Source organism: Zonotrichia albicollis, chromosome 16 (assembly GCF_047830755.1).
Source record: "Zonotrichia albicollis isolate bZonAlb1 chromosome 16, bZonAlb1.hap1, whole genome shotgun sequence".
NCBI lineage: Eukaryota > Metazoa > Chordata > Aves > Passeriformes > Passerellidae > Zonotrichia > Zonotrichia albicollis.
In genome coordinates, this window is record NC_133834.1 from 10526004 (window position 1) to 10542250 (window position 16247).

Sequence of the window (16247 nt, forward strand, 5' to 3'; positions counted from 1 at the left end):
ATTTCCAATGGATGTTCCAGCTGCAGCCCCATGAGCTAAGAGCTGGAAAACTGGTTTGCAACTGGGCAGCTGCTTTCTGTACCAGAAGGCTGCAGAGATGTGAAAATGGTTAAATTTGCTGTTCCATCTAGGAATATTTTTCAGAAGGATCTCTTCAGTATCAATTCTGAAATCTAGTATCTTAAAAGAAGTGTGTGGCTGAATGAGCACAGCTTTCATTTCAGTGCTGAAGTGAGCAGAGTTCAGCACTGCAAGCTGCCAGCTCAGACTTAAGGACTCCTATGGCATTTCCACTCATGGCAGGATTTTCTGGCATCAGTTTTTCTAATGGCTGATTCCTCCTTCCCCATAACTTGCTGTCCTTTCAGGAAATGCAGTTATTCTCATATTCTTGTAATTCTTACATTTTCAGGAATGTCTTCCTGGCTCAAAGATGGCTTCTTTTGATACTTTTTTTTTAAAGAAAGAGAGACAAACAACCCTGTTTCTCCTGTTCACCTGATGCATAGAAACTTGCCTTTAGGAAAAAATAATTTTTAGCAATTTATTTCCAATTATTTTATTCAGTACCTGAGTGCTCTTCTACAGTTTTTTTTAATTGTGTTTTTTGTTTTTTTTTTTTTAATTACTTCCTTTGTCTGCATTATAACTTTTTTGGGTAATGCTGTTATCTAATATCTCTAAATATTACAAGTAGCCTGGAAATAAAATGAACAGGTGGAAGTAGCTGTGTGCCATCTAACCCCCATTCTTTTCAGAAGCTATTCTGAGTTTTAGTCTTCATTTCATTTGGGGCTGAGATCAGGTACTTGGTGAGCTGTGCTGAATTTATCCTTCATTATGCTATTGTAACTGGGACAAAATCTTTAATCTAAAAATATATTCCCCCCACTCAGCTCTTCAAGTTTTGTGTTTTGATAAACTGATGCGTTGCAAAAACTTCTTGGCTTGGCTTCTGAGATGTGAAGTGGGACACTCTTCCATTGTATAAATTAATCATAAAGGCACACTAAATTTTCCATTATTCTGTTGCTAAGGGAAATGTTACAGGGACAGGGAAGGTGTTTGGGCAGAGGGGAGGTGGATGGGAGCTCCTGTGAGCGAGGAGGGTGAAGGTGCCCACGCAGGTGACCACAGCCAAGGGAGGCTCTCCATGTGTTTCCTGGCAGCTGGGATTGCCCTGGCAGGTGAAGTGAAGCCTCCACAACCTCTCATGGTGGTGTCAATGTCTGTCAGAACCTGCTCTTTCAAATTGGGTCTGTGTTTCCTGTGTGCAGATTGAAGTGAGGATAGTTTAAGCAGGGAGAGAAGCTGAAAGCTGGTTCTGTGCACATGATGAGTTCACCATTTAACTGGGTTATACTTTGCTGACCTGTGCTGTTGCAGGGGGTGGTTGTTCAATTTTCCCCTAATGAATTGGCAATATCAAGATGTCAAGAAATCCACTCAGTGTGTGTGAAGTTCAGTTCTGTGAGGAGCCATTTGAATGTGTATAGAAAGATAAAGTCACTGCTGGGGATGAAGTGCATCAGATAAGCTGAAATGCATTTTAGTCAAAACTGTGTCAGAGGAATCAACAGTCCTTCATGTTAAAGGTTAAATATCTGCTTTTGCTCCAGCAGTATCAAAGTGTCACTTTAGAGACTTTCATGGGAGCCTCATCTTCAGAGCAGCATTCTTTCCCTTTGATTGCTGTGCCATTCCACAGTGACCTTTCAGCACTGGATCCCCAGGACACAGAGACACAAATGATGCTCTCCCTCATTGTTCACTCTTGACACACTTTCTTTCATCCCTTCTGTGGAGAAAGAAAGGATGAAATGAAAGTTTATGACATAAACCCATCAGATCTTACAGACAGTATATTTGTACTTGCTGCCTTCCCAACACTGCTATTGATGATCTCCAAAAACTTAACTTAATCTTGCCTTAAATGGATGCAGTTTTTTTGTTTTGTTTTGTTTTGGTTTTTTTTATTTTATTTTTTGTGGGTTTTTTTTTTCCTAATGTCATTGTGGCTCCAGAACTACTGAGCAGATTGGCATTTTTGATTTTTACTTCCCATTCCATCAAGAGAACAAAGTAATGGAAGGATCATGTAGCTGGTTAAGGAAGCAAAGGAACATTTTTCAATTGTGTTGTAATTCTGTTGTAAGGGAGAAGTGACTAATAAAGGAGCACTTGCCTCATCTTCCTTTTCAGTTTTCATCATAGGAATTTTATGAAAAGTTGTGTCAATAATAAAGATGGGGAAAATTATAGGGAAGCATTTTCAACTTTTCTGAAATTGCTTTTTGTACCTTTTTCTCTAACTTAAATTTTCTCTACAAAGGCAATTTTGCATGTGTTAAGCAGTGCTTGAGAACAAATTTTTGCTATAGCTGTTCTGATTTTTCAACTCTTATCCTGCTTGATGAATCATAAATGTTTAGTTATAGGATTGTCCACACTTATTTTTCACGTATCTCCCACTTCAAATTATTACATTCAGTAATGCACTTTTGAGTTTTTATAGAACTATTCCGGTTCATTATTTCATACCACCTGATGTTCTCTGATGCTGTGAGATAAAATCTCCCCATTGCCTTTTCTCTTGGTGCTTGCTCGCTGAAGGACATTTGCCTTTGTAGTCACTGTTATATAAACATTCCGAGCTGTTTATTTTTCCTGCTAGCCAGGGTTATTGCAGTGGTTGTGAGGAGGTTTGCAGACCTGCCTGTAGCTCAGACGAGCCACAGCTCTGTGGTCCTGCACTGGCTGGAGGTGCCTGCCCAGTCTGACCAGTTCATGGCAGTTATTAACCTTTGCCATTCCAGCTTTGGCAGTTCTCTCTCAGCTCTCTAATATCTCTCACCAGTTTATTTAAACCTCCACAATGTGACAGAGCTGTTCACTCCCTGGTGAGGCTGCAGTGAGCTGACAATTGTGAATTTGTGTGTGGCTGAGGAACTCTGAGCCTCTCTGGGTGCAGGGTCTGTGCTCGGCGTGTGGGGGCTGCTCTGCTCTCAGGGTGTGACCCCGGGGGCAGTGTGCTCAGCTGGCAGCACTCTGCAGCACCACTGCCACAAGAACCAGCCCCTGGGGCTTGCCAGTCTCTGTAGGAAGAACAGGGAGAGCTGGAGTGTCACCGTGTTCACAGGGGTCTGAGGATGAGGGAAGAGACGAGGATATGACTCCATGTTTCAGATGGCTTGATTTATTATTTTATTATATATACTGTGTTAGAACTATACTAAAAGAACAGAAGAAAGGATTTCATCAGAAGGCTAGCTAAGAATAGAAAAAGAAAGAATGATAACAAAGGTTTGTATCTTGGACAGAGAGTCTGAGCCAGCTGACTGTGATTGGCCACTAATTAGAAAGAACCACATGAGACCAATCACAGATGCACCTGTTGCATTCCACAGCAGCAGATAACCATTGTTTACATTTTGTTCCTGAGGCTTCTCAGCTTCTCAGGAGGAAAAATCCTAAGGAAAGGATTTTTCATAAAAGATGTCTGTGACACTGGAGGTCCAGGCTTCCCAGTCCTGCCTGGAGAATGGCAAGACAAGGACAGGCTCCTGTGTCCAGCAGTCCCTGCCATGCTCCCAGCCTGGTGTTCCATCAGAGCCCAGCAAAAACAGCAGCTGTGGCTTTCCCCACAGACATGGCAGGAAGGAAAGTCCTCTGTGTTCCCAGCAGCCTTCTGGCCTGCACACATCCCTGCCTTGTCTTCCTCCAGAGCTGATCTAGCTGCCAGCTTTGCAAACTGCTCAGAAAGGGTCACATTTTGGGATTCGCCCAGATTTTGCTGTCTCCATTTTTGGAAACGCTAATTGAGAAGTGTTTATAGTTATCTGAAAGTTCTTAAAAATTTGGAATGTCAGAAATTCACATCCTAGTGATGGAAGAGTTGGGTGCCCTAAAATCTGAGCTCTTCAGTTGGGGTTTCTTCCTCCCTGCCCACGCTGCAGGGGTACAGGGTGTTCTGGAACTTTGCAGGAACAGTACTTCTGTAATCAGCACATTGAAGAGATGATTAAGCCTTGAGAGGTTATAAGAGTTATGTTGGAAATGCAGAAAATATATTGTGAATATAAGTTTGTGTTTGTGGACACCGAGAGTTTTTCAGGGCAATCAATTTTTGATTTATAGTTAAGACATTGGGCAGCGACTGACAGCAGAACCTTCAGCTCTCAGCATCTGTCAGGAAAGTACCTCATGTTTTTAAATTGATTCGTGTAATGGGATTTGTTGTGACCTTAGAGAAGCAGAATAGAAAAAGTCCTCAAAAGTAAAGCCTCCTGCATCCTCAGAACCTGTTCCATGTGTGAGCACTGCGCTGATCCCAGGCTCCTGTGAAGCTGGGGAGGCATTTCCACAGCGGGTGAGTGAAACTCTGGCTGTGCTTTGTCTTTCTGTCCCAAGGTCTTACTGCAGTGCTCAGTAACTAAGGAAGCAAACTGCATGTGAAGAGTGTGATTTCAGAGGCAGGACAAGGCTTTTGCCCTGGAGTCTTTAGCAAAGAGATCTTCTTCCTTTGTATTTCTGACTGAGGCTGTTTTGACAGAAGAATAGCTGACTCTATATTTTCTCTGTGTTTAGCAGCATGTGTTTTATGTGCTTGCATTGCAAAACTATAAATCCCAGAATAAACAGACGACAAATTCCAGAGTGTGTTTGAAGTTGTCTGATTGCAGCAGTGTCTGTACCCACAGAGAGAGCAAAACCTCCCAGTCCCTGAGCATCCTCTGGGAGGGGAAGAGTCCTTCCCTACTTCCTTCTTTCCCTCCCTTCTTCCCTCCCTCCTTGCCCACAGATAACTGCAGATGGCAGCCAGTTAGGCTGGGCTCTATTGATTTTGGTAATTGTCTGCTGTAGATCAGAAAAGCTACAATGTCCTGAGGGTACAGCAAGCAGGTTTGTGAGGTTTTTTCCCACTGTGAGCCTACCCAAAGGACACAGATTTTTGTTGTTGCTCTCCATGCAAGGAAAGATTGTCTCTGAAGTGCTGCATCAAAGCCCATCATTTAGAAAACTCTGATCTTATGTTGAGGGCTGCAGGCTTGGCTAGTCCCCCAGCACCCTCTTGACTCTTTCCAATTTAATAATTAAATTAATTACCCCCAGTGCCAGGTAGCCATCCATGTTTTATTTATGGATTGAATTTGTGTCATCACCTACCAGATGTTTAGTGATTTTCTGCATATTAAATAATCCATTTAAAGGAAGGAGGAAACCAGATTTTGAGCATTGGTGGAACTAATCTGACTTTTAAACTGAAAGTTGCATCAACTGAATTTTAGGGAAGAGGGGAAAAGCAAAAGAACTGATAGCCCGACTATTTTTTTAATGGTTGCATGAACCACTTCTACTCTGAATTAACCACCTCACTAAATTTCAATTAGATGACTTGAATGGTGACTGTTGGGATAAATATCCTTGAAGGAAAGCAATAAAGAATAGTAATAAGTGGCAGGAAGTTCCCTTTTTTGTGACAGCAGACAAAATCCAACAACTTAATTCTCTCCTGGTATTCCTCTGGGTTCAGTGTGAGATAGACACAGGTTTCTTTAGTGCCACATTTTTGGTATCTGATTTAGAGTTCTGAAAAAGTGAGCGTTCTGTTGATTGATTATTTTTGAATAAACTTTGAATTATGAGATGCATGAAAGCATGTTGGGCCTTTTTTTCTGTAGTAGTCAAAATGTGATATGTCTAGGTCCTTCTCCATTCTGTGGGTATAAATGAAAAGCTTTATCAACATAAACTGATTTAAGCTTAGCAGCAAGCGCGAACTCCAAAACTTCATAGCAACAGAATTCGCAACTGGTGCATCCTGATAGAATGTAATTGAAGCTGATGCTGCTGTACCTGTTGGTGCCACAGTACATTTATTTTTATAGCTGCCTTTCCATGGAGACAGGCCCCAACTGTTGGTGGGCAGTGTGGTGCCAAGCTGTGTCAGCTGCAGCCCGTCAGAGGCTCCGGCAGCGCTGCAGGTGCTGCTCTGCGCCCCTGCAAGGCTCAGCAGGCACAGCTGGCAGGGCCTGGGGCTCAGGGGGAGCCTCCCACACCACCCAGCAAAGCCAGTTGTCCTCCTGCTCCTCTGGCTTCCTGCAGGATCACAGAGATGCTGGGAAGGGAGGGGTTGTTCCTGGGAATAGGGTGGCTTTGCTTTTCTGTGTCATTCAGGTGAGGCTGGAGCTGAGGCCCCAACAGCTTTTTCCTCCTGCTGCTCTTCAGCAAGCAGTAAACATCTTAAATGGTTTTGGCTGCACATGAGGGCAGTAATATAAAATAAAGCTTTGTCTGTTTCTTTCTGAAGTTTGCATGTGAATTTCTGGCAGTGCAAAAATGCCTTTTTTTGACTGGGATCTGCTGCTGTCAAGTGATTGTCCTTCCAAATGGCCTCCTTCTCTTGTATGTGCATTTTCACTGCCTTCATTTGTGAAACATCCATGCGCCTGCCTTCTAGCTTGCTTTACAGTGCTTCTGAGAAAGTGTCCCTGGGGGACATTGCTTCTTTTCCATTCTTTACTGGGTTTGTTTTCCACTTCTATTGTGTTCCCTGTATTCTTTAGAGAATGAGATTATCCCATTCTTCCATTTTTAGGTAGATGGGGTAAAAGGCTTAAAGTTTTTCACAAGTTCTTTTCTTCCTGCTGTGCTCCAGATACACAAATAGTATGTTTGGAACTGTGAATCATAAAGAAATATTTTCTATCATATTTCAGTGGGATTTGGGTAGCTCTATGACATATGCTCCAGTATATCAAGGACTTTGACATACTGGAGCATACCAAGGACTTTGTCTCATCAAGGACTTAACCTCCACCTTCACTGTTTATTTTTGGAAAGAGAAATAAAACAAGGGTGTGTATGTAAAACCGGTGAACATTTTCAATCTCCTTCAGTATTTGAAATATACTAATTGTCTATTTTTGTTTCAATTCTAAGTTCTCTGTTGTAATTTCTGTTGGTTTTGGAGACCATTTTTCATCTCAAGGTATTTATTATCCATACCAAGAGCAAAGATACAAAGATATCAGGGCAAGACATTTTGTAGATTGGTTTCTCCTGCTCAGTATTTTTTAACAGCATCCCTTAAAATAGAAATGCAAAACTATGTGTCCTACTTTCCCCTCACTAAAATAGATGCCTTTTGTTAATTTTAGATACAGCAGAGCAGGATATGTAATTAATGATATCAAAGAATCCATATGATATTCAACAGGGTCCTAACATCAAGGACAAAAGAAGTCTGACAACAGCTGTCCCTAATGATTTGGTTTGTAAAATGTTTTCTTTTATTTCAGGAAGTTGGATGCTTTCATCTATGATGCAGCAGTGCTGAATTACAAGGCTGGAAGAGATGAAGGCTGCAAACTTGTCACAATAGGCAGTGGGTACATCTTTGCCACTACTGGCTATGGGATTGCTCTCCAGAAAGGATCACCTTGGAAGAGACAAATTGATCTTGCCCTCCTCCAGTTTGTGGGAGATGGTAGGGACCAAGATTTTTCCTTTCTTTTCTTCCTCTGTGTATGCACAGTTAATTCAGTTTTAGTAGCTCTGAGCCTGCTAGTACTGTTCTCTTGAAGTCTTTAAAATGAAAAAAAAAAAAAGGTAAAACAGAGTAAAATTACTTCTTGGTGCTGACACAGGAGTTCTTTTCCACTCACCTCCCCACCAAGGGCATCAGCCTCTATTTTCAGAAAATGTTTTCATATACATCACAAAGTAAAGCTAGCCTAAGTGTTAGTGAGCATTTATCAATTTATTTATTTCCTTTGTTTTTGTCTCTTAGTAGATGAGTTATCCTTCAGCATGACTGTTCTGCTATTGAAAAGTGTTTAGCTCAGTTCTGAGCTGATGTGAGTGATTCCTAATCCAGAATGGTTTCATTCAAACTTCTGCTGAAAGAATGCGTATGAAATTGAATTAGGGTGACTCGTTTCATTGCACTTCAAACAAATATTTTTTATTCTAACATGAAATAGAAGAACTGTAGGTCCTCTTGGCACTTCTGCCCTGCAGTAGAAAACTTGCTGCATATCTTTGATATATTTGAAAACAGCAATGATGACTCAGTCTCCACAGAGGGTATGAACTCCTTTTTGGTTGTAGAAAGCTTCGTGTTTCACCTGTGGGAGCAAATAGAAATATGGTAATTAAAAGTTTTCTGTGGTGTGACTGATGAAATCCTCTATCAGATTGGGATATGGTGTGTATTACATAATCTTTATTTTGGTTTTTTACATAGATGTGTGTGTTGACTCTGCATTTCTTTATCAGTGAAAGAGAGGGTTTATGAAAAGATAAATAAGGGTTTAATGTCACCAGTAAGAAGCAATTGAGGGTAAGAATAGTGAATTCCAGTGTAATAACAGTAGCAGAGAGCAGGACTTAGCAGAGTGGACTCCTGTTCCATAAACCACAGGACATTAATTTTCATGGGGCAGACAATGAGTGTGTAAGTCTTCCAGCACATGGATTTTACTCCTTTTATAACATTAAACAACTGGAAGAGGTGTCATCATCACGGCTGATGCATTTTGTCTAGTGTATATATGGAAATAACAGTGCCATCATATCCATCTGTTGGGTTTAGAGAGGCTGTGGAAGAAACCTCTCTAACTTGGGTGAAGGAATGCCTAGATGACCTGCAATGGCTGCCTTTCAAACATTCACATTTTCCTGAATATTATTTTCTGTTTGTGTAATACTGTTAAGAATTATTAGGTGCGATAATTCAGAGCCACTTTTAAATGAGGAATTTGAATCAGAGAAGTTGAATTATTGGTCCCATACTAAAGAAGAAAAATCTCCTGTAGCCTGAGGGAGGATCTGGGTTGTGTTTCTCAGTGTGGGCTAACCCCTATAGATGTATCCAGAGCAACACTTGAGTTTCCATTCCTTTCACTTTGCATTTCCTTCATGCTTACTCCTTCAGCATTTTTGATACCTCTCATCCAACACAAAAAATGAAATCACAGAGAACGAGAATAAATGAAATTGAAGGGAAAGCACTTGAAGCTATTTAAGAAAAATCTCATCAAAATACTGAAGGTGCTGCATTTTTATGCTTCACCTCAACTCTGAGTATCAGGTACAAAACAAAGTGGGTGGGAGCAAAGTGTGACAAGTCTTACCCTGTGTTTACACTTTGACCTGTGGACTTCCATAGCATAGAAATCCTTATATCTTTAACCCATTTTTAGTTGCTTAAAATCTTAAAATAATACAAATGAATTGTCCACAAAACTCAATATTAAAACTTACAGAATAGCAATACATAAAGAGAACACCTAGGTGAATGAAACCTCATTATGAAATGTCTGTGCCCTGCTCAAAAGATAAACAAACATGTTGAATGCACAAACCATGGGAATTGTGACTACATTTGTGGCATTTTTTCATTACTATTAGAAGCTACTCTGAACAACCCAGGAATGATAAAACATTACTTTTTTCTTGTGAAGGATCCCTATGTTTGTTCAGAAAATGGTGTGGGGTCTAGTAAAGAGAACAGGAGTTGGACATATAGGATGTGTAGAAATTTTTGTAGCTATGTTTCTTTTAGTCCCAGAACTGCCTCACTTGTCTCACTTTGTCTCACAGTCTAGATGACCATTTTCAGGGAAAACAAACCCCAACCACCACTGACTTTCCACCAAATGTGGGGGGGAAAAAATCAACAAAAAAGCCCTAATAATGAAATTTCTTCTGCTGAGTTACAAAGTACATTGCAGGTGAACTGGAACTAAACACCAAGAAATTAAATGTAAAGAGTAATTGCCTGGAACTAGCTCGACCTGATTTTGTAATCCATGTCTAACTTCAGTAGTTCGATGGATAATCTTTTTAGCTGTGAACTTACATAACTCTGTTTTGGTGAGCTAGGAGGGATGAACCCAGAGTTCAGACCAACATCACTTTGCTGTATCACTAAAAATCTCTTTGAAGTTCTCTAGACTAAAAGCAAGTATGGTTGGGGGGAAAGTTTCATCCTAAGAGAGTACTCCTGGGAAAGGCTCAGTGGAGCCTGAATGAGATTGTTTAAATAAATAGGCAAACACAAACGAAGGCAGAAATCTTATTTCACATGTATTGCTTCTGTAGAATATATTATTTTCAAAGACTAAGCTGTAAAACAGCAGAGCCCCAAGTAGGATTGAATTATTCTTCAGTATGTGTAATAGGGCATTCATCAGGGTATGGAATAATTTCAGTGAATGATTGTAAACCTAATGAGTTCTATAACTATAAGAAGAAAACATTCTAATGAATTCAACAAACACAGTTTCTTTATATGAATAATATGTTAATAAGAGGAAAAACCTTGGATAAGACCAAGTAATTTGCGTAAAAGTATATCTGATTGCACATACAAAAAGCCATGATCTCATTTATTTTTTACATTTATCCAGTACTGAAATGGCCTTTTGAAATATATTTTAGAGCTTCCAATTTCCTCTGCACGTGTCTTTCTCCTGTGATTTTTCTCATTTGATTTTTTCCTTGCTGCTTCTCTATCATTCTCCTATCTAAGCCAGCTCACTTACACATTGAAATGAATTTTTTGTGCAGTGGGTAGGAACCTCTTCCCTCTTCCTTGCTGATGTAAAACATCCAGCTGAAGAATTAATTGCTTGTTCATGCAGGGACATCTTTTCATACTCCTCAAAGCATGATGCTGTTTCTGCATTAAAGCCAATGACTTTGAACCGCTTTTTAATCCTATTGGCACTGGAAAAAGAGTTAAATAAATACAGAGGGCTGTAGGCTTGTGTTAGGGATAACTTCAAGCTCTCACCGGTGGTTTATCCGTATATTTGTACATGAATAGTGTTCCCATCCTGAGGATAGCTCTACTGGGTGGACCAATTACACTGACAATTATCAATCACACTGTGGGAGCAGCTCTGAAGTCTCAGTGTAAGGAGCTGGCTACAAGATGCCAAATTTGTTACTCTAACAAGGAGGAAAAGAGACAGAGGAAAGAATGATGGGAAAGAGTTGCTGAGGAGTTTAAAGAATAGCTACTTAATTGTCTCAAAAGTATAGTTGTGCTCAAAAGGTTTCATCCCTTGGTCCGTGCAAGTTCACATACATAGCCCTGCTCATGGGAAGCTGAGATGAATGAGCAGTTGTTAGTGTAAGATTAATTGCTTTGGAACTCTGAATCTTTGTAGCAGAAAGAATTAGGAGTTGCTTTTTCTTGTGTAAGAGATATGAGTGAAGTGCATTGTTAGTGAATTTCTGGCTTTGTTCATCTTGCTTTCTGTACAGCACATCTCATTATCTGCAAAAGCTTTGAGTTGATGATTAGCATCTGCAGCTTTGTTTAAGATAGTTGATCATTGGTATTATTCTCTAAAGCCTAGTGGTGGTTGTGTTGCTTTTTTTGTCTTGCTGTGGTCACAAGATGAAACTTCCATTGTTTTTTTAACAGAGAAGTAAAAATATTTCTACTGAGACAGAATCTCAATCTTCTGTTGAGAAGTAGAAGCACCCAGGAGTTCAGAAGCAGCTCAAATGATACGGCTTGCTAAGAAACAGCACCATCATTTTGTTTGGATCCTCCGCCCACGGCCGCAGGAATGTGTCAGAACAGAAATGCCGTGTGCTGGGGAATCGCATGATCCCCGCTTGGATTTCTGTTCTGAACCTCTGCAGGAGCAGCTGGGCAGGCTGATGTCCCCGCAGCAGCGTGGCACCTGGCACTGTCACTGCTGTGGGCACGCAGGGGGTGAGGTGCCAGCAGTGGGAGAGGGCTCGGGCACAGCCTGCGGTGCCAGCTCCGGATGCGGCGTTGGGAACGCAGCCCTGCTCCTCCAGGAGCAGCAGGAGCTTCAGGCACCTGTCTGCAGGCCAGGTGTTGCTGATACTCCTCTGTCTGGGGCTGCACATGTCATTTAAAGAGTGGTACTTTTTCTAAAAATATCCCACTAAGTTATTTGGGAGGCATTGTTTCTGAAACCCATAGCACTCTGTCTTTGGGGTTTGGCGTAGAACCACTGGTGCATAGAAAGTGAGGAGAATTTAGCTTTCTCTTCCTCTCTTTTTCTTTCAGTCTTTCTCTCATCTCTCTTTGAGAAGATGAGATTATTGAACTACAAATGACAAAGCTGCTTCAGAATTAAGAGAGTAAGAGAGATCCTGAGTGTGAATGAGATGAAGAGAAAGACAGCAAGGAGCCTTTAGCTATGAGGGATGCAGAGAATAGAGGGATAAAACACTCATGGCAGCAGAAGTGGTTGGATACAAGGAACAGAAAAAGCTGCGTAAAGAGAGCAGTTTTGGGGAGGAGTGTTGAGTACCAGCCAGCTGGCCAGGTTATGCATCTACTTGTCTGAGGTATTTGTAATGTATTGCACTACCTGCAGATTAAGAGCTCAGTTCAAAAGACAGTGTGGGAAGAGATCTCCAGGAAGGGGGCAGATGGTGTCGCTGTATTAAGCCCTTAACCCTTGAAGCTGAAAACTTTAAAGCAATTAGAGAGAGGCATAAAGAAGAAAACTGGTTCTGGTCTGAGTTTCCACAGAGTCTGTTATCCCTAATAACTTTCAGTTCTGGTTAATCTTCGTGTGCTTTTAGGGCAGCTTAGTACACTAAGAATTGTTTTCCTGGGTGGATAATTGCTTCCCAGTCCTTACGGGTAATAGGTAACTGTGGAAATGAGATTTGCCCCCTTACATCTGGAAGGGGAAAGCTCTTTGCTGTTTTGTTCATATTTTAGCATAAGCCTTCCAAATCGCTGTCTAGATTATAAGGAAGTGTAGCAGTGTGACTCACATGGGCTGATAAAGCCCAAGAAGGAAATACGTATGTGATTATAAGGACATATTTTCAGTGTGTGCTGCTCAGGCAGAATACACCCACAATCACAGTGATTTTCTGTTTATATATTTAGTGTCCTCCTTAAGCAGTGGGTGGAACAAATGTGACTGAAGAGTGTGAGTGTATAAGTGGAGGGCGTTTGTGTAGCTGAACAAGAGTTAGAGGGATTGTAATATTGAAAGTCGTGCTTAGCAGTTCTGTTAATTCATCCTTAACTAATGGGGACATGCAGAGTGAAGTCATTAGCTCACAGTAAGTTTATTGCTGTCAGTCATCTGTGTTCCTCTTGCTATTTTTACAGCGGGAAATAACTCAGAAAATAAGACTGAGAGAAATTGTTTTGGGGGATCCAGGCTGAATTTGAAAAGTTGCTGTGCTTTTATGTAATCTCTTCTCTGAAACATTCTGTATAGATCATATAACTGGGTCAGATTGGAATTGATGAGCTTATTGAACCAAATGCACATCAACCCATTTGGCTGCTGACCCCGCTGTTCAGGGGGAAACACCCTTTTATTTTAGAGTCCCCAAGTGGTGGGGTGCTATCCTGCTCCTCTCTCAGGGGGAGTTCTACCACAGTAAACATGGAACAGTCTGCCCCTAAGTTTGAAAATTACCCTTTGTGCAGCCTGAGTAAGCAGGTATTCATGTTAGTGCCACCAGGGTCTGTGAGGATGATGCCCTACATCTGACCAGTGTGGGTGTGCATATTTAACCCTCCTGCTGATCATCTCTTCTGGGTCCATGCCAGTTTGCTGTGCTGGCTAATCCTCAGGGTAGGGCATTGCACGAGAGCCCCTGACACTGTCACCAGCAGCCAGCTCCTCTGGCACCTTCTGCTGTGACACATGCACTGAGATCTCCTGCAGTGCCCTGCTCCTGGCCCGGGCCTTATGCAAGTGCCAGGGAAGTGCTGACTCCTGAGGTCTGCTGTACTTAACCAGCAAAGCACAAGGGTGCTGGGCTGCAGCTCTGCTTTCCCCACTGGCACAGGGCATCCTTTCCTCCTGCAGGATGTGCAGGCTGCACAGAGCAGGGATGACTGTGATTCATGACACAACGCAATATAAGGAGAATTAATTTTTCCAGACAACTGTCGTTGGTTCAAGGCAATGTTTTTTGGAGTCAGGGGTGGGTGACTGCATGTGCAGCTGCTGTTGCTATACAGCTGCTGAAGGGCCTGGTGCTGATACAGGTGCTGAAGTTTGGTGCTGGTGTACCCAGCACTGAGAGTACCAGTGCTCAGGTTGCAGGTGCATCTCTGCCACGGAAAGAAAAGGAACTTGAGGAGACCAGTAACTGCCCTAAAAGAGTCCCAGAGAACTGGGACATCTCAAGAGCCAGTGACTCAGGCTGTGTGAGGGATGGGATGGGTGGCACAACTTGCTAAGGGCCCTGATAGGGAAAAGCATGTAATTCTACCCTTTAGACTGTATCGTTTCTGTGTCTGGATAATGAAATTTTTATTGTGACAAAATTGTTCGGGGGCCACAGTGGACAGTTTATCAGTGCTTCCCAGGATGATAAGGTGTGAAATAGGCCAGAGGAGTTTATGTAGAAAGGAAGGCCCTTGTGGGATGTGCAGGCCAAATGGCCAACTGGCACGTTTCTGTGCAAATAGCAGCCAGAGCAGAGAGCTCCATAGCCACAGGAACAGACCCAGGAGGAGCACAAAGGGATGGGTAACCTGAACCCTTTGTAAATAGTGCTGGATTACCAGTGAGAGAGCTGGAATGTTGCATTTTATTGGAGTGTGCTTTGAATGAATACTGCAGACACTCAGCATTGCTTGAACTATGGATTTTTAAAGCACTTGCTTATGCTCATTCTTACATTATAAATGAAGGAGATATTTTATTATACAGTGCTATAGAATTTTTAGAATATCTCTTAGTGTAGGAATCATGTAGTCATTTGTAAGTTTTTCAGGTTAAATAGATTGTGGATTTGTTAAATAGAAAATAAACACTGTACTTTTTTGTCAAATACACAGTGACACTTCATTTTCTGGTCTTTGCAAGTGTCATGATGTACTTTGCTGCTGAGATCTGCAGCTGCTCATTTACACGTTAATCTAGTCCACACATGAATGAAGGTAGGAAATTATTGTGGCATTAGTTTCCTTTAGTATGTGCCTGAAGAGGAAACAAAATCCCTTAAAATAAGTCTGATTAATATTTATGAGTAACTTGAGACCCCCCCCCAATTAGATGCAGACTTGAACTCCATTAATACTCAGTTCAGTGAGGCCTGGCATTTATGGATATTGAGGTTGCTGACTTAGAATTTCAAGGTCTGTTTTATGGGATATTTGGAGCTCCCACTTGCTAATGAGTATTATGCACACACAGGGATGACTGAACTCTCCAGTGCCTGGTAATCACAAATTGCTGGCCTTTCAATTACCTACTGTAATATATTGCCATAGGTGTCATCACCCTGCACATTCAGCTCACAAGCCAGACCACCCAAAAGGATTTGAAAAACCACATTTCTCCAAGTGGACTTTGTTCTTTTAAATTAATGTATTTTCTGAACCGAATTATAACTAGCCTCAAAGTTCAATGTTTTGAATTCAAACTCCAGCAGTTTTTTAAGTGATAGATTTTAATAAGGAATGAATTGACACCACAGATAAAAAAGTTTCTTATGCCTGAGGATTTTGCAATAAAAAGGTTATGGTTTCAGTGACTATCTGGTTTAAACTGTAATGGGCAGGAAAAGCAATAAGAAGACTGGGCATTTTTGCCAGTTTTATAGGGTCAGCTATGCTGAAGTATTATTACAGTTAAATTATTACCAGTTTTGTCTGTCTTTCTTTGTGTACATACACACACACATATGTAAATATTTATGCATATGTATAAAAATATATACTGGAAATGGCAACTGCTTTATATGGAGAGACCAGAATTATCAGCTAATATGTCCATTCCCAGACAGCATCGTTTCACAGATATGCTAATTCAATGATTAACGGTGCTTTGCTGTCTTAAAAAATGGATTCCTTTTGAGCATTAATTGACATTGCTGTCATTGTCTGATATTATGGAAGGGATATTGCAATAGCAGGATCTGCAAGGCTCTGGGATGCTTTGTTCTTCTTTACTTGCCAGGGCACTGTCATTTATCTTGACTCAAAACAAGCTTAGTGCATTTCTGTCGGGATGTTTTTGGAAAGGTTGCTGGATTATCAATAGTTACTTTAAATGTACATGCCAAAGGGAAAGGAACACAGAGGAAGCAGTAATAAAATAGAGGTTTAAATTCCTTAGTGAATTTTGTTATGAACAGTGAAAGGGCACAGCAGTCAAATGAAATTGATGCCTGACAATCATGGGAGATGTGAGTTTTCCTGTGGGAAGTGATGAGATCTGATTGGCAGAGCTTCAGCTAATGCACAGACCAGAAATATTGCT

General features: G+C 41.2%; 1 protein-coding gene across 2 annotated transcripts in view; it reads left to right on the plus strand.

The window, feature by feature from the left end:
* Window positions 1–16247, plus strand: part of GRIN2A (glutamate ionotropic receptor NMDA type subunit 2A) — a 156919-nt gene that overhangs the window by 124655 nt on the left and 16017 nt on the right. For both annotated transcript variants that reach the window (XM_005487641.4, XM_014267491.3), the window contains exon 12: window positions 7302–7489. In XM_005487641.4, coding sequence (XP_005487698.2) covers window positions 7302–7489 — 188 coding nt within the window. The remainder of the gene's footprint in view (window positions 1–7301; window positions 7490–16247) is intronic.